At 52.7% G+C, this 13,528-nt stretch overlaps 1 protein-coding gene and 1 long non-coding RNA gene across 3 annotated transcripts; one reads left to right on the top strand and one right to left on the bottom strand.

Moving 5' to 3' along the window:
* The first annotated feature begins 2,815 nt into the window (after positions 1 to 2,815).
* On the top strand, positions 2,816 to 11,121 carry LOC117804143. Of its 2 annotated transcripts, none has more exons than XR_004628403.1 (3): positions 2,816 to 3,127; positions 5,496 to 6,644; positions 10,227 to 11,121. It is a non-coding gene; the product is annotated as an uncharacterized LOC117804143 (long non-coding RNA). The 2 variants fall into 2 exon arrangements; XR_004628402.1 differs by lacking the exon at positions 2,816 to 3,127 and having other exon boundaries at positions 5,346 to 5,671; positions 6,365 to 6,644.
* On the bottom strand, positions 9,655 to 13,494 carry BCL7C (BAF chromatin remodeling complex subunit BCL7C). Its single transcript, XM_002924782.4, has 6 exons — positions 13,222 to 13,494; positions 12,615 to 12,693; positions 12,169 to 12,277; positions 11,905 to 12,066; positions 10,415 to 10,500; positions 9,655 to 9,850 (listed from the first exon to the last, which is right to left on the bottom strand). The coding sequence occupies exons 1-6, from the start codon at positions 13,311 to 13,313 to the stop codon at positions 9,725 to 9,727; spliced, it is 654 nt and encodes a 217-aa protein (XP_002924828.4). The 5' UTR covers positions 13,314 to 13,494; the 3' UTR covers positions 9,655 to 9,724.
* Between the last annotated feature and the right edge of the window lie 34 nt (positions 13,495 to 13,528).

The following is a 13,528-nucleotide window of genomic DNA, read 5'->3' as shown; positions in this document are numbered from 1 at the left end:
GCTGTAGAAAGTAGCCAGTCTTGAGAGCAGGTGGCTGCCTGATGTTCCAGAAAACATGGACCTTACATACAGGGAGTCTCAGCCGGCCCAGAGATTCCGGTGCCCCACGCAGGACATAGGGCAGAAGCCATGAACTTGAAGGGAACACTGGGCTTGGATGGTGATTACCAACCAGCAATCAAGATGGACCAGAGATTAGAGTCTCCCCAGCACCAACATACACACGTGGTCAAGCACAGACAGACACGCATGTGCGCGCGCGCACACACACACACACACACACACACACACACACACACACACCCCCTCGTTATCGAGGCAACACCTCCTGGATTCTGGCGTGCGCTTAAGAGAAGAAGAAAGCCCCAACAGTGACTGAAATGGGATTTCTGTTTAAAGTCACCAATTAAGTTATTTTATAGAAATAATGTGAATATTTGTTGGGATACCAAAAACAAGGTAACCAGCCTGGTCCCCACAGGTTTTGGTATGTTGGCTAGAATCCTCCCTCAAGTCTGCTCGTCCATTCCTCACTCCCCGTTTTAGGTCCAGATTTGGTAACTAGGTGGTTTTTGGAATTAGAGGGAGGGGCAGAGGGAGAGGGAGAAGCAGACTCCCCACTGAGCAGGGAGCCCGATGCGGGACTCGATCCCAGGACCCTGACCTGAGCCAAAGGTAGATGCTTAACCGACTGAGCCACCCAACGTTTCAGTGGGATGGTTTTCAAACCATGTCCTGGAGAACCTCCAGTCAGACAATCTAGTGTTTTCCAAACTTCATTCATGTCCTAGCTTCCCATCTTTTGGACATAACTTGCATACTGCCTCTATCACTATTTATTTAATCTTGTCCTTTAAAAATGTCAACTCTTTTATGGAAACAAACTTATTCAAGAAGGAAATTTTATAGCACTATCACAAACAGGAAATACCTATCATTCACCCTAGAGTGGTAAAAATAAATACAACAAAATCAAAACAATGCTATTCAGTTCTAGCTGGGTACGGTCACAGGCCAAAGCTCTGAGCTAAGGCCGGGACTTGGTTTCAAAAAGATTATCTCAGTCCCAAAAGGCCATATATGGCCTTATAGGAAATGTCCGTAATAGGCAGAATAGAGACAGAAAGTAGATCAGTGATAATTTAGGGCTGGGGGACGGGGGGGGTGATAAAAATGTTCTAGAGTTGACTGGAGTGATAGTTGCACAACTCTATGAATATACTAAGAATCACTGAACTGTACATTTTAAATGGGTGAGGTCGGGGTTTCCAACATAGCAGAGCAGCTCTCTGCTGCGATCTATTGAAAGCCCTGGACACAAGGGTTTGTAATTAAAAGAAAAATAAACAAACAAATAAATAAATGGGTGAACTGTATGGTATGTGAACCTTATCTTAATAAAGCTGTTACTAGAGAGAGGTGTTCCATCTGATTCTTTCACCTTGAGGAAAATGATGCAGAGGGATGCAAAGACACCTGACCCAAGACCACTATTAGTTCATGTAGCCAGCTCTGTGACACTCCCTCCCACCCGCATCATCTCTCAGCTTTGACCCTTTGTCAAAGGATTCAGTCGTAAGCGCTCGGTACTAACTACTATTCCCCAAAACAGATCTGCCAGTCAAGGGAGACAAACCTGAGTTTCTAATCTCGCTATTCAGCCACTGACCTGCACCGTGACCCTCGAGAAAATCGCTCTGAGTCTCACTCTTTTTTTTTTTTTTTTAACTTGTAAATGTGGGTAACAGCTCGTGCCTCAAGAAGTTGTAGTAAGGATGAGACACTCAGGTAGGGCTCCTGGCACGCGGAGACGTCCTTAGACTCCCCCTGCGGCGGCTGCAGTGGCAGCCGCGCTGGAAATCAAGAGCTACGGCCTGGAGCTCGGCCTGTGTCCTGACTCGATAAGCCGGTGGGAAAGCCTGCCTTTGCTATTCCACAGGAACTTCGAGCTCCTGGGTCTCAGTTTCCTTGACTGTGCAATGGGGATACAGTGGATTCCAGGGTGCAAATAATTTGAAGAACCCGACCGTCCTCGGCCAGTCCCGGGATCCTCAAGGCCCCGCGTGACAGCAGGGGAAACCAAGGCCCAGAGGGGCTCAAACGCCTCCCGCGATCGAACACTGCTAGTCCGGAACCCGGGGGGGCTGGGGGGGGAACGGGACGCGTCGGCGGGGACCCGGCCTAGATGACCCCGGGATGTCGCCGCAGCGCAGGCCGAGCCTCGGAGGCACAGTCCTCCACGCAGGCGCGGGCGGCCCACGGAGAAACCGCGACCAGCCGGGCACGCCGTCCAGCCGCCCCCCGCCCTACCAGAAGCGGCGGCGCGCGGGCCGGGAGCCCCCCCGCACCCCGCGCCGGAAGTCCGCCGGCGGCCGCTCTAGGACGCGAGCGCGGCGCTCGGTGCCCTTAACCCCTGCGACGCCGCGGCGCGTTCGCCCGCGCTCGGCCGTTTCGGCGGCAAGCGTCCCTCCTTTGTTTCCTCCGAGCTTCACAAAAGGCTGTCGGGGGAGAGGACCTGGGGGTCCCATTCTACAGACGAGGCCACTGAAGTCACACAGCAGCTGAACCAGAGCCCAGGCGCCCCATTTGGGGCTGTTCTCATTCTCCCCAACCGCCTCTTAGCCTCCCTCCCTGTATCTTAAAAATATATACATTAAAATCTAAACTGCGGTTATTACAGACTACCACGGACTTTTCCTTTTCTTTGGCACTGCATTTCCTAATTTCCTAGAGTGCCTGCAATCCTACCGGTGCTTCTAAAAATTGAAGGTTGGAAATAACTATTACTTTACGAAAATGTGGTTTACATACAGCTTCTCGGGTGCTCTGCTCTTGGTTCCCACTGTTCCTGACATGTTTAAAGATGTTTGACCCCAACGATGAGGAAAAGATGATTGGCACCATGTTTCGGATGAGGCAAGTGAAGTCCCTGTGGGGAAGTGACTTGCCCGAGATGACACAAGTTAATACAAATCAGTTGAATCTGAAAAACCTCCATTCCTGTCCTACCCTGACCATTCACTACACCACAGCTGCCTCTCAGAGCTGATTGGAGGAACAAAGGAGGGGACTGGCAGAAAGGCCACTGCCAACTGAAAATCAATCAACAAATGTAAGGGAATGGAAGGTAAGTTATTACCCTCTACCTTTATGCTTGCCCCGTATGGGGCCCTGGGTCGCCAACCAGACACAGCCCTGCCTTCACAGAGGTGGGGAGACCCAGTCAACTGATGTGTGGGTTCTGCCCGTCGCTGAGTATGCCTTTTCCAATCACGCATCCTGACACTGGGGAAACAACTGCAAAATTGGTTTCGGGGACCCACTGGACTCACTGTGAGACAGACCTGAACTTAGTGAGGTTTGGGTCTCCATGAGCACAGAGTTGAACACTACAATAGAAATGCAACCACAAGAGAAGAATTTTGCCAGAAAAGGAGATGTGCTTCCTTTCCTTCTTATATTCGTCATTGATGAATACCTACTATTTACTAGGCACTACACGATTTACCTAGACCCTAGGAGGACAGAGATGAACAGCGTAGCCTTATTCTAGCAAGGGAAGTGAGATGTCAAGCAAAAGAGGAAGTGCAGTGACTACTCAGTGAACTCACCCAGTTTGAGGGTCAGGGAAGCTTCCTGAAGGAGGTGAAATCTAAGCCAAGGCCAGGAAGAAAGAAAGAAGAGAGGAAGGGAAGAGTTCCCCAGGCAGAGGGAGCAACAACTTTTGGCACGGGAACTAGCCTGATCAGCCTCGGTGTGTCAGAAGTGCTGTGTTAGATGAACTTGGGAAAGAGGGGGGAGAGAAGTGGCAGTGGCCAAACTGAGCAAGGCCTTGCCTGCCTTGAGAAGGAGTTTGGTGAGAACTGCCTCGCAAAAGCAGGTGTAGAAAGGGCACCTGAGGCCCACGGGGCTGGAGGGCAGGAAGGGAGATGAGTGCATGGAACAGTTAGTGAAGAGGCTGCAGAGCTGAGACCTCAGCCTGTAGGCCACGCACATGAACAGAAACGAGCAGAGTAAGCACTAGGGAGTGGTGGGGATTGTGGTGACCAGAGAACACATGCTTTGTCTCCATAAGCAGCCAGTGCTCCACACCCCCTGTGATTACCATACTTGGAAGCCCTCAGGGTCTCAGACCTTCTGCTTTGTCAAAGGTAGCTACGAGCTGGGGCACCTGGATGGCTCAGTCGGTTGAGTGTTTGATGATTTCGGCTTGGGTCATGATCACATGGGTTGTGAGACGCAACCCCATGTGAGGCTCTGTGCTTAGTGGGGAGTCTGCTTGGGATTCTCTCTATCCCTCCCCCGCCTCGTGAGTGCACAAGTGCTCACTCTCTCTCTAAAATAAATCTTTAAAAAAAAAAAAAAGGTAGCTAGCAGTCAAGATTTTTATATGAAATCTTTTCACTTAAAACGTTGGCAACATAACCAAGCAAATCATAGCCATAGGCCAGTGGTTCCCAAACTTTGGAGCGTATCAGCATCATCTGTGGAGCTTTTAAAACCCCTAATGCCCAAGTCACATCCTATACCAGTGACAATGTCTGGGGTAGAAGCCAGGCATCAGAATTCCCCAGGTGGTTCCATTGTGCAGCAAAGTTTGAGAACCACTGCCGTAGGTTCAGTACATCTTTTGGGTTGCCAGGCAAAGCCATGGGGAGCCACGGGAAGTTTTAGAGCAGGGAAGAAGCAGATCAGTTAAGAGTTTACAGAGAATCAATCCTTAGGAGTAAGGGAATGTAAGTGTAGTCTGGGCTGAGAAAGGGCCTGGGGCCTTAGGGGCAGTGGTGGGATCCCGCCCAGGCAACCACCCATACCAGTTTTCCCAGGGTTTCCCAGGAGCAGGACTCGAAATGCTAAAACTGGGAAAGTCCTGGGCAAACCAGAATACTTGGTCACCCTACATCCTGCCCCTGAAATAGTTGTGTCTCCCCAGATTTCTGCGGGACTGAAGTCATAGGCTGACTACATTCTAGAAAGGTCCTGGGGGAACGAGCTCTCTGTCTTCCTAAGGTACACTCATCCAGAGCTCTGATCCCCAGGCTCGACAGGCTTGTGCAGGGAGCTAGAAACAGGGAGAGGACTTGGACCTATCTGTTCTCCATCCGGCAGAGCGTTCCTAGTCAAAGCCAAGTCTATGGACTAGAAGCTGGCAATAGACAGACGCACACCATTGATCCAAGCAACAGTACAGACAACTCTCAAAAACATTATGCTGAGTGAAAGAAAGCAGATGCAAAGAAGTACATACTGTATAATTCCACGCATATAAAGTTCTAGAACAGGTTAACCTAATCAAAACAAAACCAGAACAGTGATTGCCTCTGGGGAGTTGGGGGTGGGGGGTGGAGGGGAAGGGGCAACGAGGCAACTTTCCAGGGGGGATAATGATGTATTTGATAAAAGGTTGCATTATGCAGATGTGCGCATTTGCTGAAACTCAACGAATCATACAATTAATACCTGTGCATTTCACTATGTGGATATTTTGTTTTAAGGGAAAAGAAAGACAAACCTGTAAGTAAATAATGGACTCTAGTTAACGACGAGCATGTTGAAGTATTTAGAGGGAAGTACCCCATTGTCTGCAACTTATTTTGAAATGTATCAAGAAAATAAGCTAGAATGATGGACGGATGGATGGATGGATGAAGAGATGTGATAAACAGATACAGTAAGATGTTATAGAATCTAGGTGGTGGGTATATGGGTGTCACCTGTATAATCTTCCAATTTTGCTGCATGTCTGAAAATTTTTATAATAAAATATTGGGGGGGGGACCTAAGTCTGATCATGTCTCCTCTGCTCAGATCCCTTCCATAGCTCTTCATCTAGCCCAGAATAAAAGCCGAAGTCCTGACGATGGCCTCCAAGCAGGATGGCCATACATTCTGGTTATGACAGGTTTCACCTGTTATCTGGGCATAATTATTAATACATCCTCTTTTATTCTCAAAGTTTGATTGACATATTATGTCCCTGCCGTGCCGATGAGGCCCTACGTGACCTGACCTCACTTCCCATTTCTCTCTTCTCCCTGCTTCCCTCTGCCCCAGCCTCACTGATCTCATTTCCAGGCACACTCCCCACCCCAGGGCCTTTGCACTGGCTACTCTCCCGGCCTCGAATGCTCTTCCCTGAGATATCTGTATGGCTCTCTTCCTCACTCCTTCAAGCTTTTCTTCAAATGTTTCCTCAGTAGGGCCTCTGATCTTCCTATTTAAAATTGCAATCTGCTCCTTTCCCATCTCCCTGACTCTTTTTTTACAAAATACTTGCAACTTCCTACAGATGATATAATTTATTGAAGGCAAACTCCACGAAAGCAAAGATTTTTTTTCCATTTTGTTTATGCTTTATTCCCAGGGCCTAGAATAGTCCCTAGCAAACAGTAAGTGCACAATAAATACATGTTGCTATGAATAAAGGAATTCTGCCCTCGTTGAGCAGGCAGTCTGGCGCCAAAGATAGAAGCCAGCACAGACCATCACAAGGCAATCCCTGATGTTCCGTAAGGAGGCAGGGGGCGTGACAACAGAAGTTACTGGGAAGCCAAGGTTAGAAGAAAAAAGAATGCACCTCCCAGATGAAGACAGGGTAAGAGGGCACTCCTGGCTGAGCAAACAGCATGAGCAAAACCCCACAGGTGAGAAACAGTGTGGTGAGATTATAAGCAGTTCTCAGGGGAGCAGTGCAGGGTGGGGTGGAAGGGGCAACCAGCAGCTCCATCCTGCCAGGAAGGACAACTGCAGGGTTTCCACCTAGGGCAGTATCTGAGACTGCCCAGCTGCTGGGTGGAGAATGGACTGGGGGTGGGCAAGAGTGAAGCAGGAAACCCACCAGCAGGCACCTAGCAAACGGGAGGGCCCTAAAGAAAAGGGCAGAGGGGAGAGGTACTCAGGAGAGAGACAATGAAACATGGTAGCTCACAGGACTCTGACTTCTGGGTGCTCTAATCCCGGCCAACTCTGGGGGTTTGAGGGGCCATTTCTGGGTACAGGCGACGGTAGGAACAGGTTGGGGGGAGGAGGAGGCTGAGGGTCTGGGCATCCCGGGGCCCTCAGGGTCTAGAGGGAGGGTGCAGCACTTGGAGGCAGACTTGGGAGCCGTTCATTCAAAGAGTAGGTGGACCTGGCAGGGAGCGTGCATGGAGAGAAGAGCTAGGCCAGGACAAGAGATATTTAAGGGATCAGGAGAAGGAGAGAGTGACAAAGCAGAAGAGAATGGGGGAGCCCTAGAGGCCAGGGCCTGAGAGCCTGGGGTGGAAGAATTTCCAAAAAGAGAGCATGGGCATTGGGAGGGCACAATAAAGGGGGAGGCAGGGAGGGCATGGTAAGGTGACAACTGGAGTGGATTGTAAACCAGGTCCCAGAGTGGATCACAGAGCCAGAGGGGAAGGCCTGGGAGTGGGGATGGATTGCTGGCGTCTGGGACCAAGAGAGGGACAGGAATGGGGGGTGACTCCAACTTTAGCCTTTCAAGTGTGCTCAGAAAGGGACTCTTCCTCCCCAGTCTCACCAACAGGCAAGGCTCTGGTCTTTATCCCTCCAGCCCCATATCCTCACCTGTAAAATGGAGTAATAGGAAAACAGGTGCCAGTTATCAAGCACTCACTATGTGTCAAGCCCAGGACACTCTCTCTCCACATCCTTCCTCATCTAATCCTCACGACACTCTCGCCAGGTTGGTGTTAATATTACCCCCAGTTTACAGAGGAGAAAACTCAGGCCCAGAGAGATTGAGTCACTTGGCTCAAGGTCACAAGCAAACACATAGAGATGCTGATATTCAAACCCAGAGCCTGTTGTCTGGGCTTTAACACTCCACCGCTAACCCATACCAGGCACTCTGCAGCCTACAGAGCATTACATCACCTCCTGGGCTGGCTGTGGGGAATGATGAGATGACATCCGCACCCAGAAAACGCTGAGATTATTACCGCACGTAGTAGGCTGAATGATGGCCCTCTGAACGTGCCCACGACCTAATCCCCGGAACCTGTGACTGTTACTTTCCATGGCAAATGAAGATTTTGTAGATGTGATTAAACTAAGGGTCTTGAGATGGGAAGCGTCTCCTGCATCATCCAGGAGGGCCCAGTGTGGTCCCAGGGTCCTTCGAAGAGGGAGGCAGGAGAGGCAGAGACAGAGATGTGATGATGGAAGAAGAGCCAGAGATTTGGAAGAAGCCATGCTGAAGACATGGAGAGGAGGGGAAGGGAGAGGAGAGGTGGAGAGGGGAGAGGAGGGGCAAGGGAGGGGCCCAAGTCAAGGAATGTGGGGAAAGGCTGGGAAACAGATACTCCCCTACAGCCTCTCGGAGGAACCAGCCCCACGCATACCTTGACTTTGGCTACGTCTGGACCTCTGGTCTCCAGAGTTGTAAGATAAAGAATTTGGGTTTCTGTAAGTGACTAGGTACATTTGGGGTAATCTGTTGCAGCAGCAAGAAGAAACGAATACACCATGTCACTCTACATGTGGCCCCCCTGGTCAGCCCCGGCTCAACGATGACAACGGATAGCTGCTCTCAGGGAACAGCCCTACATTTTAAACTAGTTCTTTAAAGTTCCAGTTTGTTCCCTCTGAACCTTTTAACCTTTGTTAAAAATAAAAATAGGGCGTATACACCTAACCCTAACCCTTTGCCAGACACGGAGTATAGGTACCTTTTAATATCTGAAGGTTCCCACAAATCACTAGGGCAGAGGAGGCCTAGTTATTGTCCCCATTGCTCAGATGAACAAACTAAGGCTCAGAGAGGGGAAACGGCAGGCACAGAGGCGCACACCTAGTGAGTAACAGAGCCAGGATTTGAACCAGGACTTCTGACTTCGGATCTACCACACTGGGCGTCCTATCGCACATTCCACCTCCTCAGAGAAGCCTTCCTGGATAGCCTCAGCACATTCGTTTACTCATTCATTCAGCAAACAGTTGCTTTGACTGCTCTATGCCCCATGTGGTGCTAGATAAGGCTGGGGACCAAGATCAGTCCTCAAGAGCCCAAAACCTACTGGACACACACACACACAAATGAGACACCCCAAACAGCCTGATAAATGCCGCGACAAAGGGGAGGAAGCACTGCGGGTGATGGAAGCCCAAAGAAGGACAACCAGTTGAGCCAGGGGTCAGGGAAGACTTCCTGGAGGAGGTGGGGATTGAGGTGAGGGCAAGTAAGACTCAGCCAGAAGTGTGGGCAGGGGTTCCAGTGGAGGAATGGCTAAGCAGAGGCAGGGGGTACAATGTTGTAGCTTCTGGAGGGCAAGGAATGGGTTGGGTCATCTCAGACCCCGAAGTCCCTCCAGGCCTCTGTGTTCCTGTGTATGAACGGGAATCATGGGCCAGCTGCCCAGAGCTTTGGTCATTGCTGGGCCCAGGGGAGGGTGGAACAGGAAGAAGAGGGGTCCTGGGATCTCCAGAGGAGGAGGGCTGAAGGTCAGGAAGGGTCCAAGGTAAGGGGACAGGGCAGGGTGGAGGGAGTTTGGGGAGGCAGGGTCCTGACTCAAGCTCCCATTCTATGTCTGACTCATGGTATGACTACAGGAAGGTCCCCTTAGAGCCTCAGTGACTCCATCTGAGAAATGGAGCATGAGACAAAACTGTCTCCAAAGACCCTCCCCAGCCCTGACGGGGAAATGACATGACACAAAATTACAAAAGGGTCTTTATTTGTAAAAAGCCAAAGGGGCCCTTGGGACGACAGGACAGGCAGGCCGGCTTCTCAGGGGTCAGGGACATTTGGACAGATGCGCTTGAGTGGGGGGGCGCCCTCCGAGTCCTCTGTGTCACCCTGGGCTGCCTCGGGGACAGGTGGCACTGGCTCAAAGACGGGGTAAGCTTCAGGGGCCTGGAGAGGAAGGGCGGACAGGCGTGAGCTCCACCCAAACCCAGGAGTGCAGCCTCCTAGCCTCTGCCTTCGGCAACGCCTCCACTCCACTCCCCTCCTGGACCTGGGAGTCTCGCCCGGGGTCGGGGACCCAGGAGGCAGATCACGCGGGGCACCAGAAACAACAACAACACCGTTTTGGGGGAAAGAAGGTGATACTTGATATTTCTGGAAAATGCATCAAGGTAGTCCTTGTGGCAAAAGTCAGAAGTTGTGGGGGACTGACTCTCTTAAGCTCATGTGATAGTTTAGGACTAAAATAAAATAAAATAAAATACTTGGAGGAGCACCGCGATCTTTTCAGGCTTTTAATGGTCTTAAATCCACCCTGTTCCAGCCCACAGGACTTTGTCTTAAAACACCCTTTCGTTTTCCGTCCCAAGAAGCCAGCCTCTGAGACCCGCGCTGTGCCTGAGGTCTATGTTTCCTGCCTGGACCTCAGGAGCGCAGCCCCCCAGCCTTCAGCTGCCCCAGAGCCCCCACTGCTTCAGAGACCCGGGAGTCCAGCCTTCTGGCCTCTCTCACCTCAGCCTCCAGCAACTCCGGAACGGGCTCCTCCTTGGTCAGCATTGGGGGTTCATCGGTGCTGCCTGCATTTATGCCCCCGGAATCTGGAACATCAAGTTAACAGATACTCCCTGAGCGGCTGCTTTGTGCCCCGCAGCACAGGCCCGGGCTGGCAGACACTGAGGAGGGAGCTGGGAACCTGCCTGCCAGCCAGGAAGAAGCCACAGGAAGGACACAGAAGTGGGATCTTGACAGGCAAGGAGGATTCGATTGGGGAAACAAATGGGGCACATTTTCGGCAGACAGAACATGTGTTGAGTGAGTACGAGATTCTGAGGCTGGATCCCTGGGTTCAAATCCTGACCTTGGGCGAGTGACTTAATTGCTCTGGGCCTCAGTTGCCCCATGTGTAAAGTGGGGAGAATGATAAGTGATGACCACACGAGACTGTGGTGAGGATGAAATGAGACGATACAGGCAAAGCCCCTCGTACAGGGTCTGGCCCCCAGTAAGTGCTCACTAAATCCCCGTTGTTTTTATCTTAGTGAAGGTGCACAAGCGCGCGGCACAATCCAGACACGGCCCACAGCCCCCGGTCTTGGAAAGGAACAAGAAGACCAGTAGGGGCAGTTCGCAAAGGGCCCAAAGTGCCCAGGGGAGGAGTCAAAGGTCATAAGGAACCATGGAAGGCTCTGAAGCACGACAATGAGCCTGCCAAATGCATGCGGTAGAAAAAGCTGCTCGGCCAGCTGTGTCGAGGTGACTGCGGGAGGGGACACCCGTAAGGAGGCTGGAGGCCGCCGGGGCTAAGAGCCGGCTCTTATAGGAAGGTAGACACACTTGGGAGGTGGTTCTGACCAGGCAGGGGATGGACCGTACGGACAAAGAGGAGCCGAGGAGGAACTCTGCCCAACATGCCCACTCACTGGCTGTGTGAACCTGGGGGACTTGTTTCTCTGGGTTTCGGCTTCTCCTCTGCCTATGGGATCATAACCCCCATAGGCTCATAGTGAGGATTAAATGAGATAAAACATGTTCTGTGCTCAGCAGGGTACTGGCACCACAGTCAGAACTCAGTTAAGTCTTAGCTGTTATTGTCCATCCCCCTCGGAGTGTCACTATTATTTACTCCTCAACAAATATTTATCGAGCACATTCTATGTGTCCCACGTTATTCTGAGGATTCAGTAATGAACAAGACCAACATGGGCCCAAGGTTCAGGAAGCTGTCATGAGGTGGGAGCGGTGGGAAGAAATGTGAGTAGTAAAAAATAAAAATTTACATGAAAATCTCAGGCGGTGATGAGTTATCTAAAGACCCAAAGAAGTCAGATGAATGAGACAGACAGTCCTGGAGGTAGGACAGTGACTTTCTGCAGGAGTCAGGGAAGGCTTCCGGGAGGGGTAACACGGGAGGGGAGTAGGTGTAGTATGGACCAGCTGGTGGCTTCAACCTGGCAGGGGACAAGACTCAGAGGAGAGGGCTGCAGGGAGTGACCTGGTCCTACCTCTCTCTTGGCCCAGCCGTGGGGGCTGAGCATCCTCGGGGACCCCTTCTGGTGGTCCAGCAGGTGACACAGGGCGGCTGGGCTGGGGGGTGCCCCCAGGGCTGGGCTCGGTGCCCTTTTGCAGGGAGCCTTCCGAATGGAAACTCTGGTTACTGTTCTCATCTGTGGGAGCAAAAGCCGAGAGGGTTGGGCCTGAGGGTCCCAATCCCCTCCCTCAATTTCCCAGCCTGCACCACCCCCCGAAATCCCAGGGTCCCTACATACCATTGAGATCCAGCAGGATGAGAGGACCACCCCCTCGGGGACTGGCGCCCCTGCCCCGCCGCTCCCGGCCTCGGGATCTCTCTGCCCCGCCACCTGCCCTCCGTCGCTCCTGGGGGTTAGAGGGGTTAAGGGTCAGTGACAGCTTTCCAATTAGTGCTTGCAAAGCCCCCCCCACACACACACTGTACAAATAAGGAATCTGAGATACAGAGAAGCAAAAGGCCCTGCATGAGGTGACAGAGGCTGGCACCGTGGTTTAGGTCTTGAACTCAGGGGTCTGAAGCAAGAAAAAGGGAGAAGGGGGTGGAGTTGCTAATAATTGTTAACATCTGTCTTGGCTGCCACATTTGAGGTCTCAGAGTGGGACTGAAGGGGGAGGCCAGGGTTGGGAGGGGCTTGCCTGAGGTTGCACAGATGAAGGGCCTAGTGTGGGAGAGTTTGCTCACCTCCTCCTGGGGGTCCACCACTGGCACCCACTTGAAGATACGAAGGGAAGTGTCGCCCACAGTCACCCAGCGCTTCTCCCTGTGGGAGGGTGGGGGGGGACTGGGTCAGAGTTCTGAGGAGAGAGCCCCCCCCCAGGAGCTGAACACATCTGGGGAGACCTGTCGAAGTGGGGGTGGTGCGGTTTTGCTATTGGGGCATATAGTTGGAAGGAGAAAGAGAGTCCTGCAGACCGCAGGCCATACCGAGGGGTGCCTCTGGGGAGAGAGCATGGCTTGGGGCCATGGCTCTGCAGACCCCTGGGGTATACAAGGGAGCAAGGCTGAGGGCCTGGCTGGGAACCGTAGCAAAGAAGATCCTGGGCATACTTGAGGGAGGAGTGTCAAAGCTTTAGGGGGCGGGGCATAAATGAGGGTACGGCTTGGGAACACGCTTTGTAGACCCTAGGGTGTAGCCAGAAGGGGGACAGAGCCCTGGAGCTCCAGGGCGCAGCTGGGTTGTGGGGCGCACCTAACCCCTGGGGGCCACGGCTGGCGAAGGGAGGGCAGACGCATTTGGGAGAGGAGTGGTCCCGCCAGGACCCATCCCTGGCCCCCGGGCAGCGCTCACCATCTCCGGACCTTCTCGATGGTCGCCATCACCTTCTTGATGTCATCCTTGGCCCGGCTCCGGGTCTCGGCCCGCACGGTCCGGCCGGCCATGCTGGCGGGACTGGGGCCGAGGCCGAGCCCGCGGCTGGGCCGCCTCCCGTCCGGCGGGCTCAGTCTCGGCGCCAGACCCGGGCGCCGCTGTCTCGGCCTGCCGTCCCTCCGGGAGTTGGCCGCGCCCTCCCTCGCTCCCCAACGCCTCCGCGAGTCCCCGCCCCGTTTCCTGCTGCCGCGCCCCGCCCCGGCCCGTCCCCGGAGCGGCCGGGCCG

The sequence above is a fragment of the Ailuropoda melanoleuca genome, chromosome 10 (genome assembly GCF_002007445.2).
Source record: "Ailuropoda melanoleuca isolate Jingjing chromosome 10, ASM200744v2, whole genome shotgun sequence".
Classification (NCBI taxonomy): Eukaryota; Metazoa; Chordata; class Mammalia; order Carnivora; family Ursidae; genus Ailuropoda; species Ailuropoda melanoleuca.
The sequence above is the reverse complement of the archived record's forward strand: the minus strand, read 5'-3'. Positions and strand labels throughout refer to the sequence as shown.

Excerpts from the sequence above, each read along its gene's own strand:
- BCL7C (XM_002924782.4), bottom strand. The coding sequence starts at position 13,313 with ATGGCCGGCCGGACCGTGCGGGCCGAGACCCGGAGCCGGGCCAAGGAT. Across the intron at positions 12,067-12,168 it reads CATCCTGCTGGATCTCAATG|ATGAGAACAGTAACCAGAGT; the intron begins GTATGTAGGGAC and ends TTGCTCCCACAG. Across the intron at positions 10,501-11,904 it reads ACGGCTGGGCCAAGAGAGAG|ATTCCGGGGGCATAAATGCA; the intron begins GTAGGACCAGGT and ends TTGATGTTCCAG.